At 33.5% G+C, this 24,914-nt stretch overlaps 1 protein-coding gene across 2 annotated transcripts in view; it reads right to left on the bottom strand.

Annotated features, from left to right (window-relative positions):
* Positions 1-24,914, bottom strand: part of STXBP5L (syntaxin binding protein 5L) — a 323,261-nt gene that overhangs the window by 184,592 nt on the left and 113,755 nt on the right. For both annotated transcript variants that reach the window (XM_068974295.1, XM_068974303.1), the window contains exons 5-6: positions 8,423-8,557; positions 1,712-1,775 (exon numbers count right to left, since the gene is read on the bottom strand). In XM_068974295.1, coding sequence (XP_068830396.1) covers positions 1,712-1,775; positions 8,423-8,557 — 199 coding nt within the window. The remainder of the gene's footprint in view (positions 1-1,711; positions 1,776-8,422; positions 8,558-24,914) is intronic.

The following is a 24,914-nucleotide window of genomic DNA, read 5'->3' as shown; positions in this document are numbered from 1 at the left end:
AAGAGTTGGACACAACTTAGTTACTAAACCACCACCATTTATGATAGCCAAGATATGGAAGCAACCCAAATGTCCACGAATAGATGAACACATAAAAAGAATTTGGCAGTTATATATACACACATATATATACAATGAAATATAATTGAGCATAGAAAGAAACAAAACTCTACCAATTGCAGCAACATGGATGGACTTAAGAGAACATTATGCTTAGTAAAATTATTGAAACACAAATACTATATGTCACATTTGCAATCTAAAAATAATACAAATAAGCATATACAGCAAAACAGAAACAGATTCACAGAAACAAAAAATAAACTAGTGATTACCAGGATGGAGATGGAAGGAGGGGTAAATTAGGAGTACAGGATTAAAAGATAAAAACTATTATCTATAAAATAGATAAGCAACAAGGGATATATTGTATAGCATAGGGAATTAGAGCCATTATCTTTTAATAACTTTTAGTGGAATATAATCTGTAAACATATTTAATCATTATATTTTATACACAAAACTAATATAATAATGTAAATTAACTGAATTTCAATTTAAAAAGTAAATCTGAATGACACTTGATTGGAATTACACTGTTTATAAATCAGTTTGAATAAATTCAATGTACTTTCTCTTACTATCAGGGGACTTGTCTTTCAGGCTCAGTATTGATTAGGCTAATCCAGTTTATATTATTTAAAAATAAAGAACCAAATCTATATAATTTATTTGTGTGTTTTATATAGTATTTAGCAAAAATATATACACTTGAAGAGACAATATTGATAACGAAAGTGACACTTTAGAGCTTTTATCAACTTTGTTCCTCATCATTAAAGTGTACATGCTCAGTTGCTCAGTCGTGTTTGAATCTTTACAACCCTATGGACTATAGCCTGCCAGGCTTCTCTGTCCATGGGATTCTCCAGGCAAGAATACTGTTGTGTTGCCATGTCTTCCCTCCAGTGAATCTTCCTGACCCAAGGGTCAAATCATTAAAGGAAAATTATAAATAATGGAGATTATTATTTCTGCAATCTGAGAACATTTTCTATATTATTGTCTATTTATAAAATTAAGATTGGCTAATTTATGATTATTAATATTGCTGTTTATCATTACCATTACTGAATATCATGGGCCAATGATTAATTATATTGATAATATTTTTATCTTTAAGCATAGAATACTTGATAATTAAAATTGTTCAACATATTATATGCCTTTCTCAAAATTCTGCCACTAGTAAGTAGTAAAGAACCCACCTGTCAGTACAGGAGACATAGAGACCTGGGTTCAATCCCAAGGTCAGAAAGATCCTCTGGGGGAGGAATGACAACCCCACTCCAGTATTCTTGCCTGGAGAATCCCAGAGACACAGGAGCCTGGTGGGCTATAGCCCATGAGGTTGCAAAGAGTTGGACATGACTGAAGTGACTTAGCACAACATAGCACATGTGTTATATGCCTTTCTCAAAATTGTATAATTAAATATCAACTTAACTCTAGGTAAAACTAATGATTCAATCTGGAACCATTATTAGTGTAAATAATACACTCATTTGGTCATTCATTCATTCAACATGTTTTAATTTTAGATTATACTGAATGCACTGTACTAGATGTTACATATAAAATAACAATAATAAACACCTTTATTCAAGAATAAGAAAAATAAATTCAAGAATAATGGTACTGTAATACTCACTTTCCCTTCATCTCTTGGACTATCACTTAAATGCACAACTGGACCTGGATGAGTCTTTGTGGATCTGTTAAATCAATTCAAGAGAGTCACTTTAAAAAAACATTAAAACACTTTGCCATTAGAGACTGAAACAAAGGAATTAAGATTACAGTGAAATACACTCCCAATATTCTGGAGTTTAGCATAAACTAATTTGAGCTCTTGGTTGTTTTTCTCTAAGAATATTTTTCTTTTCCCTACTAACTCTATTAAAGTAGGACTATTTTTAAAAATCTGGTTTAAGAACATTAATCCACAGAATAATGACATTCTTCATTACCTTATATACTTATCTGTGTGTTGCTAGATCTGCTTCTCTGAAAATTTAAGAATGAAGTTGTACTTATACAGACAAAGGACTTATATGACCACAAGGGTGATGCTGTAAACCTGTTTCAACTAAACTGCAAAGTACATATCAAATTTAAAATTTCCTTTGACAAGAAATTTCTGATTTTGCTTCTAATGGGTAGTACAGGGGCTCCTTTGAGCTACAAATAGACTCTTGCCAGTGATAGGTATCTTACAAAAATCTGAGAAATTGGGGAAACCTACTTCACTGGTTATGTCTCATTTATCTGGTTAACTAGGATAATCAATAACAGTCTAACAGCATATTGTTAAAAGGATCTTTGCTCTGCTAACCTGACTTTAAATTTATCCTATTCCAATATTTGGCATGTTTTTTATGTTTCCTACCTTAACAGATACCACTGTTGAGTATGATTATATCACGATTAAATATGACATGAACTGATATGACATAGATTATTGCTAATTTTTCCACATCCTGTCTTCAATGACCTAATTGTGCCAGATTAACCCTATTATAAGTATACTTGACATAGTTATAATTTATTTCTTAGGCACACGTGAAAACCATCAAATATTCTGCACAAAACAAGAAAATTTAAATTTTAGAAATTCTTTGGAGTCAGACAAAAGTGACAAATTATGTAACTCCGGGTTCCCCAGATACAACTCCCTAGAGTAACTCAAAGAATTATTAATAAATACATATTTATTACATATCTTATCAGTGGTTTTGTCCTAAATTTTTTCATTTAAAAATGGAGATGATAGCAGTGAACCTACTGAATAATAGTGAGGATTAGAATACACATACAGCACTTAACGTAATACCAAAACAGTACTCAATAAATACTATATATTAAGTTCGTTGTAAATCATTGGAATAATTCAATACTACAATTACTATTTGCATTCTAGAATATGTTCAGGAAGAAAAGCCTTCATGAAAAGTTTATATAGTTTTTTGCAGTTCTCGTATATTTATATGTAATATATCATTCACATATAAATGCTTTATTATACTATATTATATTATTATACTGCTTTATTACAGTATAAAGGGCTCTGATAAAAGACAATGTCCTTCAATTATCTTTTAGTAACTAATAATATCCAATAAACCAAAATTCTATGTCTCTTGTGTTAGATTGGAACAGTAAGTACCAAAGTGTACCCCATGATAAACTAGTGAATATATAAGGTGTTTCACATAAAGAATGTTCTATATCAAAAAAAGTTTGGGAAGTCTGGATTAAAGTTAAATTTTTTTTTTTCTTTTACGGAACTTCTTAGAGACATGATATGCAAATCAACATCGCAAATCTGACCATATGCAAGTTAGACCATATGCAAGACTAACTTAACAGACTCTGCAAAACACTTAAGTTTAGAAAAAAATCTAAAGTTATTTGTAATAACTTTCTCAGGCTATAGAAGAAATTTTTTTTTAATTGTAAAAAATAAAAGAACCCTGAAAGTTAAAGACAACAGAAGTTAAAAGGAAAACTCTCATGACTATTAACATTTTGATGTATTTTTTTATGACTTTTTTCACCAACACTGAATTTTCAAAAACTACCAAGCATTCTTTGCAAAAATTATGGCCGTTAGAAACTACTTTAAAAAGCAGTTGTGTCCTATGGATTCCGTAAATATCATAGAAATTGCTTTAGATAGAATTAAATTCATGGGACAGTCATCTAAACAATGCCCAGTAATTCTAAAATCCCTATTTATTTCTCTTCCTCCCATTCATCACAATGGCTTCTTGATAGTTTCTTTTGTGGACTTTCTCTTCCCATATCTTAAATACTGGTATTTCTTTGTATTCTGTTCTAGACTGAAATGTATTCCCATATTATATATGATCATGAATTCAAGAGACCATGGGAGCCAGGTATATATTGCAAATGAGTTCAATAGGCTGAATAAGAACTGTGCCAAACTGTTAGCACATTGAATGTGAATGTGTTAGTTGTTCAGTCATGTCCAACTCTTTGAGATCCCACAGACTATAGCCCACCAGGATCCTCCGTCCATGGGATTCTCCATGCAAGAATACTGGAATGGGCTGTCATGCCCTTCTCCAGGGGATCTTCCTGACCCAGGGATCGAACCTGAGTCTCCTGCATTGCAGGCAGATTCTTAACCTCCTGAGCCACCAGGGAAGCCCATATGTGAATGATAACACATTACCCACCTATAAAAGGAAAGTTGTTAGTTTCAGCTGATTTCTGACTGCCATGCAAGAATAATGGACTGGGATTGTTTCATTAGGAATTGTTTTTATGAAAAGCTGGAAATTCAATTTTTCATCTCTATTCTACCAGTTCTTAAATTCTGGAAACTAATAATTCAGAATATACTTAAATACTCTGATGGGCAAACAAAACACACCCATGAGTCAAAACTGGTTCATTGTCTACAAGTTTGCTACCTCATTTATATACATTCTCCAGGTACAATCTCATATATTCTCATAGTTCCAATGTCTATGTAAATTCTGACATCATTAGGTTCAAATATATATAGAATATTCTGATATATTCCATATATCCCACATCCTTCCATTCTCCCATATCAATTCCATTTGAATAACTTAAAAATACACACAACTCAACCTACCTAAAATTTAGCTCATTATTTTACTCCCAACCTACTTCATCTGCTTTCTTTCACTAAATGACACCTTTGTCTACATAGTTACTCAAGCCAAATACTCACTCAATTCTCTATTACTGTTACATCTTCTCACAAGACCCAAATATTGCCTCTTCTGTCTTCTAACTATTTCTTTAATGTGTCAGCTTATCTTCACTCCTAAATCCTCCATAATTTTTGCCAAGAATATAGTCTTTTCTCTTTTCAATGATTTCTCCATACCTGCATTCAGAGTAGACTTTTTAAGTGCAAGTTCGGTCAAGTGAATTTTTCTCTAAAAACCCTTCAAAACCTAGCTCCTGACCTTGGATAAAGTCTAAATGCTCAAACTGGCTTATAAGACTTTCATACTATGTACCTTTACTATCTTCTCAGCTTTATCGCTTGCCATCCTTTCTCCTAGCCATTCCCAACTAATTAAACTCCTTAAAATTTCTGTGCATGGAACAAAATCTCTCTCACACTCTAGCCTTTAACATTTCTGTTTCCTCCCTTGGAAACCCTCTCCCCCAATTGATTCTCTGTTCATCTAACTGAGACTCATCCTTCAGATCTCATGGATGTAACTTCCTTCACAGATACTTCACTAGGACCTCACATCTATATTAGGCATCCTTCTTAAAAAACTTGCAACATTATATTTCCAATATAGTGTAACTGCCTTTTTACTTAATCTCACCTTTATTACTTTGGAATCTCCAAGAAGAGAGAAATTATGTCTTTCTAGTTTATACTGGTTTCCAGGAGCTAGCGTATCACAGTGCTCAGAAAATATATTTGAAGACGGTAAGCCTTATATTTATTTAGTTCTAAACTTCATGCTCAAATTTTTAATCACATGTAGAAGAAATAGGTTCCCCCCCCCTTTTATTTTTTAAAGCTGGGACTACTCTGCAGAAACACCTATCTCTGTGTTATAACCTGGAATATATTTTCCAATTAAATTTTTTAATGTCATTTTGTTATACTACTATTTTATAAAGACATTATTATAAAGACTATTTTCTATAGACATTATTGTTTCTATCGACATCACAAAAATGGCCTCTAGTTTCCAAATAACTAACATATACACTATGAGAACACGAACAATTTAAAATTACGAGAACTGCCTACAATTACAACTGGGAGACTTCACTGAAAACACAAGCTAAAAAGACAAACACTGAATGAAAAGTATTTCAAGAACTTAAAATAGAAATAATATCGCATCTTAAAGATAATTCTGCATTTCTCACACTTAAAATGTCCTGTTAAGATTTGTGTAAAGTTCTAGTTATAAAATGAGTCTTCTTAATTAAATGCATATTTTATTACTGTCGCAAACTCTTAACACATATTACTAAGTGGTTTGCATTTCCTAATGTATCTCAAGAGGTAGAGAGCAATTAAAAGACTGTTCAAGGAAGTTGGAAGTTGGGATTTAAAATTATATCTATCTCAGTGGGACTATATTACCATGGAACACACTTTTGGAAATCTGGTCTAAATAAAGCAATAAACAGTCAGGAGATAAGGTGGCTACTAATAATTTATTGAGGATATTTCAAGGTTATTTTCATAGGTACATACAACTCCATAAAACACTTTATTTATGTAAATAGGAGATTCTATTCAGAATCACATGTATAAGATATTATGAAAAATAAAAATGCCTTTCTATTTTATTTCTTTAATTTCTCCTAGCTTTATCCTCCTTTATAATATACATTTTAAAATCATTAGTTCAGAAAATATAAAGTATATAAACTATGTAAATACATATAGGGTATCAGTCACAGTTCAGGTAGTATTAATCTGAATGATGAAAAGGATTTGTTAGGTAAATGAATATAGAAATAACACTGTAAGAATGGTGAAATATTTGACCTGTTTACAAAAAAATACTTCTTAATTACTTTAGCAGCATTGAACTGAACACAAATCTATTACTATTTGTAACTAATAGCAAATTTGTATAAAATTTCTATCTCTCAAGTTTACTTGTATTTATCAGTATCCCAAAACATTATGAAAACAAATATTAAGCTCAGCATTATGTAATGCTTTTATAGATTTAAGATTATAGGGGGAAAATCCTTTCCCAAATAGCTGAAAAAATAAATACTTTTTGAGAGACACATAATAGGACAAATGTTTTTAAAAATATATACATAGAATATTAAAATATATATGAACGAAAAAGCTCATACCAATCATAATTATAAATGAAAGCTTTAAGTCAACAGCACTGTGTATCTATTTATCATACTAGTTTTCACTAACGTCATTAGTTATTTAGTAGTCGCTCTGTGGAAATCACCAAAATAAGACAAACATGAAAAAAAAATAATGAGCAACAAACAAAGAATTCTGCCCTGAAGCTATTCTTATTCTAATGAGGAAGAGTTACCATTAATTAAAAAAAAGACTCATTAGGACACAATACAAATGGGAAATTGTAATAAGAATATAACTGCTAATATCCCCTTCCTATCAAGCAATATGCATGTACACTGAAATATTGGGAATAGGGAATAGTAGATTTATTATGAAAACCAAAGTAAAATTTCATGAAAATAGGCTGTTTTAATCAGAGTTTTAGAGAAAAACAATTATATAACTTAGAATATGTATATGTAAGAGAGAGAATGAGTCAACCTCAAGTCAAATGTACCTTATTAAGGACCTGGTACGTACAGAGTGTAAACATTTATTAAAGAAAAATAGTTTTCCCAATTAATACACTGACAAGGAGAATTGTTTGTATATATACTACAAAAGATGGCTTGAAACTCCATAAAGTTTCACATTGGAGGGATTTCACATTTTATATGTGCAGAAACGTAAATGTCAGTGCCAAAGTGAAAATGGTAATAGCCATCAGCCACATATCCAAAAAGCTGTATACATCACAATGTGAAAGATATCTTTTTAGAACCCAGAAAAATATGTTACTGGGGCAAGCAAAGAACAAGCTGCTGCTGCTAAGTCGCATCAGTCTGCTGCTAAGTCGCGTCAGTCTGCTGCTAAGTCACGTCAGTCGTGTCCGACTCTGTGCGACCCCATAGATGGCAGCCCACCAGGCTCCCCCGTTCCTGGGATGCTCCAGGCAAGAACACTGGAGTGGGTTGCCGTTTCCTTCTCCGATGCATGAAAGTGAAAAGTGCAAGTGAAGTCGCTCAGTCATGTCCGACTCTTAGCGACCCCATGAACTGCAGCCTACCAGCCTCCTCCGTCCATGAGATTTTCCTGGCAGGAGTACTGAAGTGGGGTGCCATTGCTTTCTCCGAAAGAATAAGCTATCAGTATTTAAAAACATGTGAATTGACCATGATTATTTTAAAATTAAACTATATGTGATAACAATCCTCTTTCCATTCCCACTGGAAGTGGCTATACTGACTATAAAGAAATGACATGATTTTCATGTATACCTTTTAGAATAAGCCTTACTATTTTACCACAAAGCTTGCATACATAGTAGCCCTTAATTATTTATAATATTTTAAGGCTAAAATTAGCATCTGTTAATACTACAATATCTATTTTTAAAAAACTTTATAGTTTTCAATTATTTTAGATGAACTTTTCACTCAAATTTATCATAAATTAGCTACTGATGCTTCAGATAACTCTGGAATTTGATATATATATATGTACTATATAACTCTAAAAAATAGTTAATACAAATATAGTGGTATTCAAGTTCAAACTTACAGTTCAATTGCCTTGTTCCACATGATAACATATCCAGAAAGAATGAAAGATTCAATATTTACAATATGTGTATTTCCTCTTTCTGTTCCAACATAGAGCCATTTACTCTGGAAAGGTAGATGACAGTAAGTAATTCTGAAAGAAAGAAAATTACAATTAAAATATCTAAATTTTATATCTGGTCAGCATTAAATTTCTTTACACTTTTTACAGTGATAGCTATATAAACAATAAAATTTACTATATACTCAGTAGCACTTAATTATTAGCAGAGTTTACACCGTAAATGACAAGATTATGTCATTAAAAATGATAAAGCAACCACTATTAAATAAGTGTCTGATATGGACAATGATATATATTATTTCTAATTCTGAAAATAGCACTTCAAGACATATATACAACTTTTCTTTACAAAGAGGAAACTGAGGTCAAGAATTCGTACTTCTACTTGTCTAGGACTGACAGCTAATAAGTGGCAAAACTGGGATTCAAATCCATTACTGTCTGGTTGAAAAATTACTACATTTCTACAAAGCTATGTTTGGATTTTTATAATAGTGTCACTTGAAATAAAAATTAGGTATATATGAAACATAATTTTCAGAGTTCTCAGAGAGACTGTAGCTTTGTCTACATGAAGTGATAAATTATTTACTTTTTTCCTGATGCTTGGCATTTAAATAGTATGAAGAAAACTTGTAAGGTTAGAGATCCATTATACTATTTCTTTATTTTTCTGTTCTGCCTTTATCTTCACAATGGGCTTTCTGACCAATTCTGGGAACTTGTTCCACAGCCAGAGCAACACTTTTTCTAGTTTTCTACTTATGCTCCTTAACCACTTTTAAAAAGACATGAGGGATAAGTTCACAGTTATCTTCTTGCCAGAACTTGTTATTAAACCATAATATTTCCTAGAATTTATTTAGAAAAGGAGTTGGCAAACTGTTAGAAGAGAAAAAACAGAATTCTGATGTTAAGCAGACAGACCACTATGAAAAAAAAAAAAAAGGACAGTGAATGATAAATTCCAAGAAGGATTTCATCTTGTACCTCTTTATGTAACAGTGAACATGCAGCATGTCAAATTTATATTTTCAATCTGGTTCACTGACTTTCTGTACACTCTTGTGTGTGTGCATGCTCAGTTATCCAATATAGCCTGCCAGGCTCCTCTGTCCATGGGATTTTCCAGGCAAGAATACTGGAGTGGGTTGCCACTTCCTACGCTAGGGGATCTTCCTGACCTAGGGATCAAACCCATGTGTCTTACATCTCCCTGCATTGGCGAAGCAGGTTCTTTACAACTGCGTCACCTGGGAAGCCCAAACTTTATCTATTCATAAGGCACCTAGCACACTAAATTAAAAAACTAGAAGTCTTGTTATTACACACACATTTACTGAGTTAATTGATAATCTAATTAAAATATAACATACATGATTATTAGACAATTTTGATCAAACCTAAAGTCCAGAAGTGCTGTTGCCAAATAAAGTTCTACAGGAAATAACTTAATAGTCATGTTTCTAGTCAATGGACAATCAATTTCCAATTCAATCTATGTAGAAAGAGGAAGCTCATTTTAAAAAGGATTTATGATCACCCTTTCTGAATAATCAATAATCAAATCCCTTACAATTACACAGTGGAAGTGACAGATTCAAGGATCAGATCTGATAGACAGAGTGCCTGAAGAACTATGGATGGAGGTTAGGGACACTGTACAGGAGGCAGTGATCAAGACCATCCCCAAGAAAAAGAAATGCAAAAAGGCAAAATGGTTGTCTGAGGAGGCCTTACAAATAGCTGAGAAAAGAAGAGAAGCTAAAGGCAAAGGAGAAAAGGAAAGATATACCCATTTGAATGCAGAGTTCCAAAGAATAGCAAGGAGAGATAAGAAAGCCTTTCTCAGTGACCAATGCAAAGAAATAGAGGAAAACGATAGAATGGGAAAGACTAGAGATCTCTTCAAGAAAATTAGAAGTAGCAAGGGAACAGTTCATGCAAAATTGGGCGCAATAAAGGGCAGAAATGATATGGACCTAACAGAAGCAGAAGATATTAAGAAGAGGTGGCAAGAATGCATGGAAGAACTGTAAAAAAAAAAAAAATCTTTGTGATCCAGATAACTATGATGGTGTGATCACTCACCCAGAGCCAGACATTCTGGAATGCAAAGTCAAGTGAGCCTTAGGAAGCATCATTACCAACAAAGCTAGTGGAGGTGATGGAATTCCATTTGAGCTATTTCAAACCCTAAAGGTTGCTTCTGTGAAAGTGCTCCACTCAATATGCCAGCAAATTTGGAAGACTCAGCAATGGCCAAAGGACTGGAAAAGGTCAGTTTTCATTCCAATCCCAAAGAAAGGAAGGCAATGCTAAAGAATGCTCAAACTGCTACACAATTGCACCCATCTCACATGCTAGCAAAGCAATGCTCAGGCTTCAACATTACATGAACCATGAAATTCCATACGTTCAAGCTAGATTTAGGAAAGGCAGAGGAACCAGAGATCAAATTGCCAACATCTGTTGAGTCATCAAAAAAGCAAGAGAATACCAGAAAAACATCTACTTCAGCGTTATTGATTTTGCCAAAGCCTTTGACTGTGTAGGTCACAACAAACTGTGGAAAATTCTTCAAGAAATGGGATTACCAGACCACCTTACCTGCCTCCTGAGAAATCTGTATGCAGGTCAAGAAGCAACAATTAGAAACAGACATGGAATAACAGACTGGTTCTAAATTGGGAAAGGAGTACGTCAAGGCTGTATATTGTCACGCTGCTTATTTAACTTATATGTAAAGTACATCATGAGAAATGCTGGGCTGGAAGAAGCACAAGCTGGGATCAACATTGCGGAGAAAAATATCAATAATCTCAGATATGCAGATAATGCCACCCTCATGGCAGAAAGCGAAGAGGAACTAAAGAGCCTCTTGATGAAAGTGAAAGAGAAGAGTGAAAAAGCCGGCTTATAACTCAACATTCAAAAACTAAGATCACAGCATCCAGTCCCATCACTTCATAGCAAATAGATAGGGAAACAGTGGAAACAGTGACAGACTTTATTTTTTTCAGCTCCAAAATCACTGCAGATGGTAGTGACTGCAGCCATGAAATTAAAAGATGCTTGCTCCTTGGAAGAAACACTAAGATCAACCTTCAGCATATTAAAAAGCAGAGACATTACTTTGCTGACAAAGTTCCCTCTAGTCAAAGCTATGGTTTTTCTAGTAGTTGTGTATGGATATGAGAGTTGGACTATAAAGAAAGCTAAGTGCTAAAGAATTGATGCTTTTGAACCATGGTGTTGGAGAAGACTCTTGGGAGTCCCTTGGACTGCAAAGAGATCTAACCAGTCCATCCTAAAGGAAATCAGTCTTGAATATTCATTGGAAGGACTGATGCTGAAGCTGAAACTCCAATACTTTGGCCATCTGATGCAAAGAACTGACTCAGTTGAAAAGACCCTGATGCTGGGAAAGATAGAAGGTAGAAGGAGAAGGGGACAACAGAGGATGGCATCACTGACTCGATAGACATGAATTTGAGCAAGCTCTGTGAGTTTGTGATGGACAGGGAAACCTGGCATGTTGCAGTCCATGGGATTGCAAAGTGTTGGACATGACTGATCAACTGAACTGAACTTTCTGAGCAGGGAGTAAAAAAAAAAGCTAAACCCATTAAAGTAGACACAAATACAGGAGTTTGGGGTAGAAAAGGAGCTAGCTTAAAGGTTGTGTAGTCATTTATATGGTTAAGGAGAAAAGTCTAAGTAATGAGACCTGAAGCAAGTGGCAAAATTCCAATACAGACTTTACATTATGTACAAGAACAATGGAATACATGAAGAAGTTCCAAAGAGAATTATAAATATTCCTTGAACCACAGTACTGTATTCCTCATTCTGATTGATAAGAAACTAGACCCTTTATGACAAAAGTGTTTCATCTTATGTCCAATGTCCAACTGATGAGTAGTGGTTGAACAAGTAAGAAAGAATTCCAGAATTAATCTGAACCCAATAAAATCACTAATTTGAAAAGACATATGCACCCTTATGTTCACTGCCACATTACTGACAACAGCCAGGATATGGGAGCAACATTAAGTGCCCACCAATACATGAATGGATAAAGGAGATGTGATATATACATATACAATGGAAAATTACTCAGCTACAAAATGAATAAAATCTTGCTATTTGTGACAATATAGATGGATCTTTTGTTACGTGAAGCAAGTCAGGCAGAAACATACCTATTATATGATTTCACTTGAAGGTGGTATCTTAAAAACAAATCAAATGAACATAACAAAACAAACAGTTATAGACAGAGAACAAACAGGTCATTGCTGGAAGAGGGAAGTGGGAAGATGAATGAAATAGGTGAAGGAAGTTAAGAGGTACAAACTTCTAGCTACAAAATAGATGAGTCATAGGGATGAAATGTAGAGCACGGGAAATATAGTCAGTAATGTAATATCTTTGTATGGTGATAGTTAATAACTAAAATTATTGTGGTGATCATTATATATAGAAATACTGAATCACTGTTTACTCTTTACTGTAATAATCATTTCATGATGTATGTAAATAGTCATTATGGTGTATACTTTAAGAGTGCCGTATATCCATTTTATCATGGTAAAACTTCAAGGAAAAAAAAAAGAAATTGAAATTTAAGGACAACCACTTGCAAAGAGCCAACTGCATTTTCCTGAATAAAGCAGCTACTTAAGCTATAGCCAATTCAATAATTCCTTGATTTGCTTTCAGGTCTTATCTATAAACGCCTTGTCCCTAGCTATCTGTGAGCACTCCTAATCACTTCTATTGGCACTGCCCAATTCAAATTGATTTTTGCTCAAATAAACTCTTAAAATTAAAAAAAAGAAAAAGTAATGTGATTTACTTAAGATGATGGACATAAGTGAAGGAGAATACATGATTATACTTGTTCTGTGTATTTGATACCCTGGAGAAGGGAATGGCTACCCACTCTATAAGTGACTAATCAATAGTCCTACAGGACTTATTGTACTTAATAATAGCATTTTCACTGATAGTTTATTTACTACCACCACCACCTATGTGGACTTTGAAAAAATAATATTGTTCCTATATCCATATTTACTATCATTCTTTCACAGTAAATCACTTAAGATATCCTCAGTATTCCTTTCATTTATCCATGTTTGTGGCCTTCACTGTATAATTCTTTAGAAAAAGTCCTGTCGTGATTACAACATACTTATTCTTTTTCCTTTAAAAATATATTAATAACATCTAAGAACAGAGATAAGACAAGTAGACAAGTAAGAAAAATAAAAGTAAAATGTGTTAATTACTATAAAGAGTTCAAAGGAAGGAAGGATTCATTCAATTATGAAATTAATTCCAGAGGAATTTTCAGAAATCAAGGAAAGCTATGGTAGAAACGTATACAGTATGTGGATTGGGTCATTAAAGATCAAAGAACTCTTTAATTTCACATATTTGTTATAAAATACACAGTTCCCAATATTGAATAATATACAGATCTTTAAAAAATTTTTTGCAGCTCCTCACTTCTGACTTACCGTTATAAATTCTTAAACAATATATAAAAATAAGATATAAATTCCATACTTATGGCTCCTATATACACAAAAATAAATATAAATATGAATAAAACTAAAGTTAGAATTCAAATGACATTAATTTACATTAGCGAGAAATTTTTTTAAAACTTAAAAAACCTCACAATATGGATATGATTCTGTCTACACAGGTTGTTTTCTATTTGGTGAGTCTACACTTACTCTGTGCTTCTCTTTTACCACTTAGTACCTTTGAATTCTGTTCCACAGTATACCATCACATAATTTTATAATTATTTGGCATGAATACATGATACATAACCTATAACAATTAAAATGATACTACTTGATGCCAACACAACCATAAAATGCAACTATAACTTCAAATATTAAATTGTATGACAGCATTTTTGCATAAAATGGTTTATTCAAATCATTCAGGATATTTCCATTAGTCTAATTATAAAACAAAAATATTACAATCAGAAATTACTATGGATAATTCACAACCCCAAAACTATGCCCATAGATCCTAGTTTGAGAAACACTATCAAGACACAAACCAAAAATATACATTTAAAAAGAAAATGGCTTAAAGTTATAGAAATTATGTTGTATAAAACAGTGGAAGATTTCAACCTTGTAATGTTTTCCCCCTAAATTCTAATGTAGCTCAATTTTAGTCTTATTTTTTTAATCTACAGTGAAGCTGCTCAGTCGTGTCTGACTCTTTGCAACCCCATGGACTGTAGCTTACGAGGCTCCTCTGTCCATGGGATTTTCCAGGAAAGAGTACTAGAGTGGGTTGCTATTTCCTTCTCCAGGGGGTCTTCCCAACCCAGAGATCAAACCCAGCTCTCCCATATTGCAGGTAGACGCTTTACCATCTGAGCTACCAAGGAAGCTTTTAATCTATATTCCAGGTGAAACTTCTAATATCAAGCATGATGACTCTGGCTCCTGTTCCTTCTAAAATATTTATAATCATTCTTTACAACCTGGTTATACTCAGTCAGATGTATGATTCTGCATATTAAAAATACAAATAACAGGGAATGACAATTCAGTAGTTCTGGAGTAACATCTAGGATTACTACTTTAAAACTCTTTTTGGGTGGCTTTGATGCACAATTACAGTTAAGAACCATGAAATTATAAAAACTTTATATTTTTAGTATAGATAAATATCTCACTAAAATGCATATCCCAGATTCCAGTCACACAAACTGACTCCATGGACTTGGGGAGGAACATATGACTGATATTTTAATAAATAGTTTGCTATTCAACATGAAGTCCATACCAGCAGCATGGTATCACCTGGAACTTAGCAGAAATTCAGAGTGTCAGGCACAGCCCCAGAATTAGAAATGGCATTTTGTGAAGACCCCCCAGGTGAGTCACATACACATGAAAGTTTATGTAGCACTCCTCCAGATGATTCTGATACAGATAATTCATGACTTACATTTTAAGAAATGTAGTTCTGTGGCTGAATGACTGCTGCATACTTACTCTTCAAATTTTAGGATAAGAACCTAAACTACTAAATTAGTAGTAGGAATGACATCTTGTAGAAGGGATAACGTGATACAGTACCCCTGAAACAGCTCATGATGGTTATAATAATGATGATAATAAAAATCCCAATAACAGGGGAAAGAGGCAGACAGTATTCTCTCAGCATCTGAAGCCAAAGATTGATATTTAGGAGCTTGAGTTGAAAAGTTAAAATCATATAAAAGCAAAAATAAGGAACCAAAATTTGTTTAAGAAAAAAATAACTTTGGACAGCCTGTATCTAGCTATAATTATAATACAAGAGATAAAACTAATTAGTGAAAATTTAAATTTCATCATCTTAATAGGATTTAATTAACCAGATAGTAAAAAATTCACTGAATTTTATTGTTCATAATTAGTTGGAAACAAATGTAAGTCAAATTTTAAAAATAAGTCAAATCTTTGCATTCCCATAGGGAATAATATGGTTTTCTCGCAAATCCAATTCTGAGAAGCTTATTCTCATTCTTCTACAGTGACAGAATTAACATTTTGTATCTAGAATATTTCAGTTTTCCAAATGAGAGAAGCAAGTTAGTGGAAGCCACATGGGGAGGGTGAGAATAAGTCACAGGTCTTCTGGTCAGGGCGATTAAAGTAGAAGTATAATGGAAGCCACACTCCACCCCAGTAAGATGCCTCTCCCTATCTCAGGTGTTAGTGAAGGCCAACTAAGGAACCTAAACTTCTATTCTCACCAGATAGCAATTAGAGGACACCTGCGCTTCTGCTGCTAGAGCAATGTCAAAACAACCCACCCAAAATCAAAGGTTTAAACAAAGCCTAGGGTATCAGAATATTATACTGGAAATGTTCAGCTTGAATAAAAAATCATGCATATCAAAAAAAAAAAAGGAAAAATTTCAATGGGAATGTATGAAAAATAGCTACCAGCATGAAGATGATACAGATGTTAGAATTTACTGATAAATATTTAAAAGAAGGTATTGTAAAAATGGAACAATAATGAATAAAATATAATGAAAAAAGTATAAAGTATCAGCAAAGAAACGGGAGTATAAAGAAGAACCAAATACAAATTTCACTACTGAAAAGTACAATAAAGAAAATACTTTTAAAAAAGAATATATTTAAACCTACAGATAAACTTAACAGCAGAATGGAGGAAACAGAAGAAAAAGTCAGTAAACTCAAATATAAAACATTTATCCAATCTGTAAAGCAGAAAGTAGATGTTAAAAAAACAAAAACCAAAAAATCAGACTCAGAGACCTGTGGGACAAAAAAAAAGATCTAAAAATCATGTTATCAGCTTCCCAGAAGGAAAAGGATGGGACTGAAAAAGTAGTCCAAAAATGTTTAAAACCTTTCCAAAATTGGTAAAAGTCAAAACAAAGGATATATAAAACTGAAAAAAAAAAAAACAAAAACACCCAAGCTCAAAAGGATAAACCCAAAGAAACAAAACCAAGAGAGATCACAACCAAACATCTGAAAACTAAAAAAGAAAAGAAAAAAATCTTGAAGGTGGCAAGAGACAAACAACACTTTAACTACAGGGGGAACATTCCAATGATAGTAGATTTCTCATTAGAAAACAGGGAGCAAAAAGGAAGTAGAGCATTACTCAAGGGTATAAAGGAAAGAACTGTCAACCCAGAATTCTATCCACACCAAATATATTTCTATTTTTATTAAAAATGAAGGAAAACCAAGAAATTGTCACTAAAAGATCAACTCAAAGAGAATGGTTAAAGGGAATTTACTTAAGAAAAATGAATGATAAAAAAGGAATATCTGAATATCAAATGTGAATAAAAATAACAAACAGTAAAAATATGAGTAAGTATAATGTATTTTCATTCTCTTGAATTCCCTAAATTATGTTTGACAGTTGGAAAAAAATTATAACACAGTCCAATTTGGTTCTAAATATAGAGGAGGAAATTTTATTATAAATGAGGGAAATACAGGGAAATTTAAAAAAAAATTGGTCTTTATACTTCATTCAAACTGTGAAAATGCAATAGCAAAAGACTGATAATTTGTTTACATATAATGAAGCGCCTACAGCAACCTCTAAAGAAGTGAAGTGATACAAAGAGACACTAAAAAGTAAAGATAAATAAATGAAATTCTGAAAAAAATTAAAAAGAGAACAGCAAGAAAAAAAATACCAAGTGAAAAATAGAGAGATTTTCTCCAACAAGCAGACTACAAAAAATAAAATGAAATCTAAGTCCTGAGGTATCAATTACAGAAAATATAAACACCAACTAAAATACACAGATTGACAGGTTGAGTTTTTAAAAAAATAACCCAACTATACACTGTCTACAAGAAACTTTACTTATATTGAGCTAACAAGGACAAGGTATACCACACAAACATTAATCAAAAGAAAGAAGAATAACTTATATCAAAAAAAAAGAGTTCTGAGATAAGAAAATAACCAGACAGACTTTATGTAAAGATAAAATATCAGTCCACCAAGAAGAAATTATAATCCCAAATGTGTGTGCATACACTAAACAACCGGGTGCAAAATACATGAAGCAAAAACTGATAAAACTGAAAAGAAAAAAAGAATTTATGATTCTAGTAGGAGACTTCAACACCTATCTCTAGAAAATCAGTAAGGATACAACAGAACTCAATAGAGCCATGAGCCATCAGGAAGTAATCAACATTTATAGATTAATCTGCCAAACAACAGCAAAATAGACATTCTATCCTAGAAGTCACAAAAAAACATATACTAAGACAGATGGTATCCTGGGTGAAAAAACAAACCTCAGTAAATTTAACATAATTCAGGTCATATAGAATGTGTTATCTAAACACAACAGAATCAAACAAGAAATCAATAGAAGAACGATAATAGGAAAAATTTCCAAATATTTAGAACTAAGCAACATATTTGTAATCCATGGGCCTAAGAAGTCATCACAAGTGGATTCAAAAAATACACTGAACTGAATGACACTGGAAATGCAATATATCAAAACAGGTGAGAGCTTAGATATTGACTTGAAACTTTTCCTAAAGCAACACCAAAAGGGAATTTATAGCACTGAATATTTATGTTACAAAAAAGGGAAAAGTTTCAAATCAGCGTCTAATCTCCCACTCTAAAGAACCTAGAAAAATAAGAGCAAAAGAAATCCAAACCAAGTAGACAAAAAATAATAATAAAAGAGCAGAAATTATGAAACTGAAAACAGTAACACAATGGAGATATAAAGCTAAGGTATAAATTTAAAAACAATTATAGAACTCGAGTGCTAAAATCTACAAAACACAGATGAAAGAAAAGATATAAGTAAACAAAGTGTGTTCATGAATTTTAATACTCAACATTGTAAAAATGTCAATTTACATTTTTATAAAACTCTGGCATAGTATTTTTATAGATTTTGTTGCATGATTATTTAAAATTTATATGAAAGGCAAAGGAACAAGAATAACTAAAGCAACTGTGTAATTTATAATCAATGAAACAAAAAGCAATTCCTCGAAAAGGTCAATAAAACAAAAATCTCTGGCAAAACTGACAATAAAAAAGGATAGGAAAGACAATTTACCAATATTAGGAATTAAAAAGGAATATTATTGAAGATTATACAAAGTTAAATATGATAGTAACAATTTTACAAAGTATATCTGACAACTTATGAAGTGAACTAATTCCTCAAAAAAGCAAAAATCACAGCAATTCCCCAAATCTGAAGTAGACAGATTAGTCCCAAATTTTAATTTATAATTTTTAAACTTCCAGAAAAGAAATCTTCAGCCCCATGTGGTTTCACAAGAGAATTCTATCGAATACTTAAAGAAAAATTATCACCAACTGTAACAATCTTTTCCAGAAAGTAAAAAAGGGAAAACTTCCCAAGTCATTCTATAAAGACAGGATTACCTGAGGGTGAAATCAAATGAGGACAATATAATAAAGAAAACCAGAAGTAACTTTTACTTGTCATTTTAATTTAGTAAAGCTGGAAAGAGGGAGAAAACTATGCACCAACAATGCTCATGGATACTGGTGTAAAAGTCCTTAACAAAAGATTTTCCAATAGAATACAGCAATATATAAAAAGACCAACAGAGGCTTATTCCAGGAATGCAATGCTAATTCAGTATTGGGAAATCAGTCAATGTAATTCATCATATAACAGTTTAAAAGAGATAGATAATATGATCTTATCAATTGATGCAGAAATAGATTTGACAAAATTCAACACTCATTCACATTAACAGCAAAAATAGTATTAGAGAGTACACTCGCAACTTCATAAAGATCACCTTCCCAAAGCCTACAGGAATATATTTAGTAGTGAGTGAAAAAATGAATGCTTTCCTCCCTAAAGATCAAGAACAAGACAGCATGGCTTTTCTCATCCTTCTCATCCTTCTCAAACTAAACATAGTTTGAGGAAGTTCCAGCCAGTGCTAGAAAGCAAGAAAAAGAAATAAAGGCATGTAATGCATAAAACTTCCCTGTTTGCAGATAATATGACGGTCAACATAGAAAATCCTAAGAAATCTGCAAAAGAAACTCATAGAGTTAATAAGTTCAGTAATGTTGCAGCATATAAGGGAAACATACAAAACTCAGTTTATTTCTGTCTACAAGCAATGAACATGTAGAAGCTGAAAACTGAAATGCAACACCACTTAAAATCACTCAAAATATGATATACTGAGATATAAGTCTAAAAACAATGATAGAACTCAAGTGCTAAAATCTACAAAACCTGGTTGAAAGAAAAGATATAAGTAAACAAACTGTGTTCATGAATTTTAATACTCAACATTGTAAGAAACATCAGTTTACATTTTTATAAAACTCTGGCAAAGTATTTTTGTAGATTTCGTTGACATGTTATTTTAAAATTTCTATAAAAAGGCAAAGGAACAAGAATAACTAAAGCAATTGTGTAAAAGAAGAATGAAGTGGGAGAAAACCGCCTACCCAATTTTAAGACCATATTTATCTTTAGTAAGTAAGACTGTGTTGTATTTGCAGAGGGATAGAAAGATAGACCTGGAGAAGGCAATGGCACCCCACTCCAGTAGTCTTGCCTAGAAAATCCCATGGACAGAGGAGCCTGGTAGGCTGCAGTCCATGGGGTCACTAAGGGTTGGACACAACTGAGCAACTTCACTTCACTTTTCACTTTCATGCATTGGAGAAGGAAATGGCAACCCACTCCAGTGTTCTTGCCTGGAGAATCCCAGGGACGGGGGAGCCTGGTGGGCTGCCATCTATGGGGTCGCACAGAGTTGGACACGACTGAAGTGACTTAGCAGCAGCAGCAGAAAGATAGACCAATGCAACAGAATAGAAAACACAGAAAAATAAACCCATAGTGAAGTGAAGTCGCTCAGTCATGTCCAACTCTTTGTGACCCCGTGGACTGTAGCCCACCAGGCTCCTCTGTCCATGGGATTCACCAGGCAAGAGTACTGGAGTGGGTTGCCATTTCCTTCTCCAGGGGATTTTCCCAACCCAGGGATCGAACCCAGGTCTCCCACATTGCAGGCAGATGCTTTAACCTCTGAGCCACCAGGGAAGGTCCAAATGACTTTTGACAAATTTGGAAGGCAATTCAATGAAAGAAGTTCAACAAATAGTACTAAAGAACTGGATATCGTCTGAGACAAAAATGAATCTCTACCTAAACTTCAAACATACGAAAACTAACTTGAAGAAGACCATACATTTATATTTACATGTAAAATATAAAACTCTACCAAAACAGGAGAAAATCCTTGGGATCTTGGATGAAGTGCTAAGTTCACAGATTTGATCTAAAAGTGAGTGATCCATAATGACAGAACTAATAAATTGTGCTTCATCAAAATATAAAACATCTTCTATACAAAAGAATCTTCTCTGAGTATCAAAATAGAAGCTACAGACTGGAGAAAATATTTACAAATCACATATCCAACAAAAGACTAGTATTTAGAATGACTTTTTAAATGCTCAGAACTTAATGGTTAAAAATAAAAATACATGAGAAAGTGCTGACAAATGGAAAATCAATTTTATTGGACCCGGGAGAGAAGTGAAATCTTGGAACAAGCTACAACTTCAAAATTTCTATATAAGAAGGAGTTCTTAGGGGAACCAAAAAACAAGGGAGACAAAATCAAGGACACTAGTAAAATCTGAAGCTTCTGGTACCCATAGCCAAAGCAAACATCGATACAGCCTAACTCCTTATTGTGTCAACATAAAACCTGACATTAAAGTCCTGTCTAGGGAATTCCTTGGTGGTCCAGTGGCTAAGACTCTGCACTCTCAAAACAAGGGGCCTGGGTTTGATCCTTGGTCAGGGAACTAGATCCCACGTGCCACAACTAAGACCCTATGCAGCCAAATAAATAATTTTTTTTTAAAGGCCTATATATAGATCACTTTCTAACACCGCACACAAAAATAAACTCAAAATGGATTAAAGATCTAAATGTAAGACCAGAAACTATAAAACTCCTAGAGGAGAATATAGGCAAAACACTCTCAGACATAAATCACAGCAGGATCCTCTATGATCCACCTCCCAGAATTCTGGAAATAAAAGCAAAAATAAACAAATGGGATCTAATTAAAATTAAAAGCTTCTGCACAACAAAGGAAAATATACGCAAGGTGAAAAGACAGCCTTCTGAATGGGAGAAAATAATAGCAAATGAAGCAACTGACAAACAACTAATCTCAAAAATATACAAGCAACTTATGCAGCTCAATTCCAGAAAAATAAATGACCCAATCAAAAAATGGGCCAAAGAACTAAATAGACATTTCTCCAAAGAAGACATACGGATGGCTAACAAACACATGAAAAGATGCTCAACATCACTCATTATCAGAGAAATGCAAATCAAAACCACAATGAGGTACCACTTCACACCAGTCAGAATGGCTGCGATCCAAAAATCTGCAAGCAATAAATGCTGGAGAGGGTGTGGAGAAAAGGGAACCCTCCTACACTGTTGGTGGGAATGCAAACTAGTACAGCCACTATGGAGAACAGTGTGGAGATTCCTTAAAAAATTGCAAATAGAACTACCTTATGACCCAGCAATCCCACTGCTGGGTATACACACCGAGGAAACCAGAATTGAAAGAGACACATGTACCCCAATGTTCATCGCAGCACTGTTTATAATAGCCAGGACATGGAAGCAACCTAGATGTCCATCAGCAGATGAATGGATAAGAAAGCTGTGGTACATGTACACAATGGAGTATTACTCAGCCGTTAAAAAGAATTCATTTGAATCAGTTCTGATGAGATGGATGAAACTGGAGCCGATTATACAGAGTGAAGTAAGCCAGAAAGAAAAACACCAATACAGTATACTAACACATATATATGGAATTTAGAAAGATGGCAATGACGACCCTGTATGCAAGACAGGAAAAAAGACACAGCTGTGTATAACGGACTTTTGGACTCAGAGAGAGAGGGAGAGGGTGGGATGATTTGGGAGAATGGCATTCTATCATGTATACTATCATGTAAGAATTGAATCGCCAGTCTATGTCTGACGCAGGATACAGCATGCTTGGGGCTGGTGCATGGGGATCACCCACAGAGATGTTATGGGGAGGGAGGTGGGAGGGGGTTTCATGTTTGGGAACACATGTAAGAATTAAAGATTTTAAAATTTAATAAAAAAAAAATAAAAATAAAGGCCTATATACCTCAAGTACTGAAACTCCAATACTTTGGCCACCTGATGCAAAGGGCTGACTCATTTCAAAAGAGCCTGATGCTGGGAAAGATTGAGGACAGGAGGAGAAGGGGACAACAGAAGATGAGATGGTTAGATGGCATCACTGACTCAACGGACATGAGTTTGGGTAAACTCTGGGAGCTGGTGATAGACAGGGAGGCCTTGTGTGCTGTGGCTCATGGGGTCACAAAGAGTCGGACACAACTGAGTGACCGAACTGAACTGAACCTCAAGTACTACTACCCAATATACATGTCAAACTTTCAATGAAAAATTACAAGGCATGCTAAAAAGCAAGAGAAAACATATGAAGAGACAAAGGAACATCAGAACCAGGCTCAGATGTGACAAAAATAATATACTTATATATAGGTAAGAAATTTTAAATAACTATGGTTAATATTTTAAGTGCTCTAGAAGAGACAATAAAGGATATGAAAGATGGGTAACGTAAGCAAATAGAAAAAACAACAGCATTTCAAATGGAAATGTTAGATATGAAACCCATTGTAAAGAAAATAAAGAATGCATTTTGATGACTTCGTCAACATGGCCAAGTTAACAATCAATGAACTTGAACACAGGTTATTAGAATCTTTCAAAACTTATATACAAGAAGAAAAAAAAGAGGCAAGAGGAGAATACCCAAGAACTGTGGGATAGTTTCAGAAGGTGCAATATACATATAAATGGAATACCAGAACAGAGAATTGAACAGAAGTATTTGAAGCAAAAATGGCTAAGAACTTCCCCAAATTAAAGACAAACATCAAATCACAGATCCAGGAAGCTTAGAGACACCTGGGAGGCAAAAATATACAAAATCTACACTTAAGTATATCATACACAAACTGCAAAAAAACCAATAACAAAGAGAAAATTGTGAATAAATCCAGGGGTGGAGGGAAAGCCCCTTACCTACAATACTTATAGAGAAAAAAGGATAAGAATTAGATTGACGTCTCATCATAAACCATGCAACAAAGAACTAAAGTGGAGTGAAACAAAGTGCTAATAGGAAAAAAAAACAAAACACCTCATCAACCTAGATTTGTATGTCTGAAGAAAAGATGCTCCAAGTGTGAAGAAATAAAGACACTCTCAGAGTGCAGCCACTATGGAAAACAGTATGGAAATTTCTCAAAAAATTAAGAATACAACTACCATATGATCCAGAAATTCCACTCCTGGGTATATATCTTAAAAAAAAAAAGCAAACCACTAATTTGAAAAGATATACACACCTCAGTCTTCATAGTAGCACTATTTACAATAGCCAATAAATGAAACCAACCCAAGTATCCATCAACAGATGAACTAATAAAGAAGATGTGATACACACACATAGACACAATGGAATATTACTCAGATATAAAAACAGCAATGTGGCTGGATCTAGAGAATATTATGCTTAGTGAAATAGAGAAAGACAAATATTGTATGTTATCACTTTTATGTGGAATCTAAAAAAATAATACAAACAAATGTATACAGCAAAGTAGAAACAGACTCATAGATATAGAAAACAAACTAGTGATTACAATGGGTGGATAGGGAAGGTAGGAGGGGCAAATTAGAGTCACGGGATTAAGAGATACAAATTACTATGTATAAAATAGATAAGC

This window comes from Capricornis sumatraensis, chromosome 1 (genome assembly GCF_032405125.1).
Source record: "Capricornis sumatraensis isolate serow.1 chromosome 1, serow.2, whole genome shotgun sequence".
Taxonomy (NCBI): Eukaryota; Metazoa; Chordata; class Mammalia; order Artiodactyla; family Bovidae; genus Capricornis; species Capricornis sumatraensis.
The sequence above is the reverse complement of the archived record's forward strand: the minus strand, read 5'-3'. Positions and strand labels throughout refer to the sequence as shown.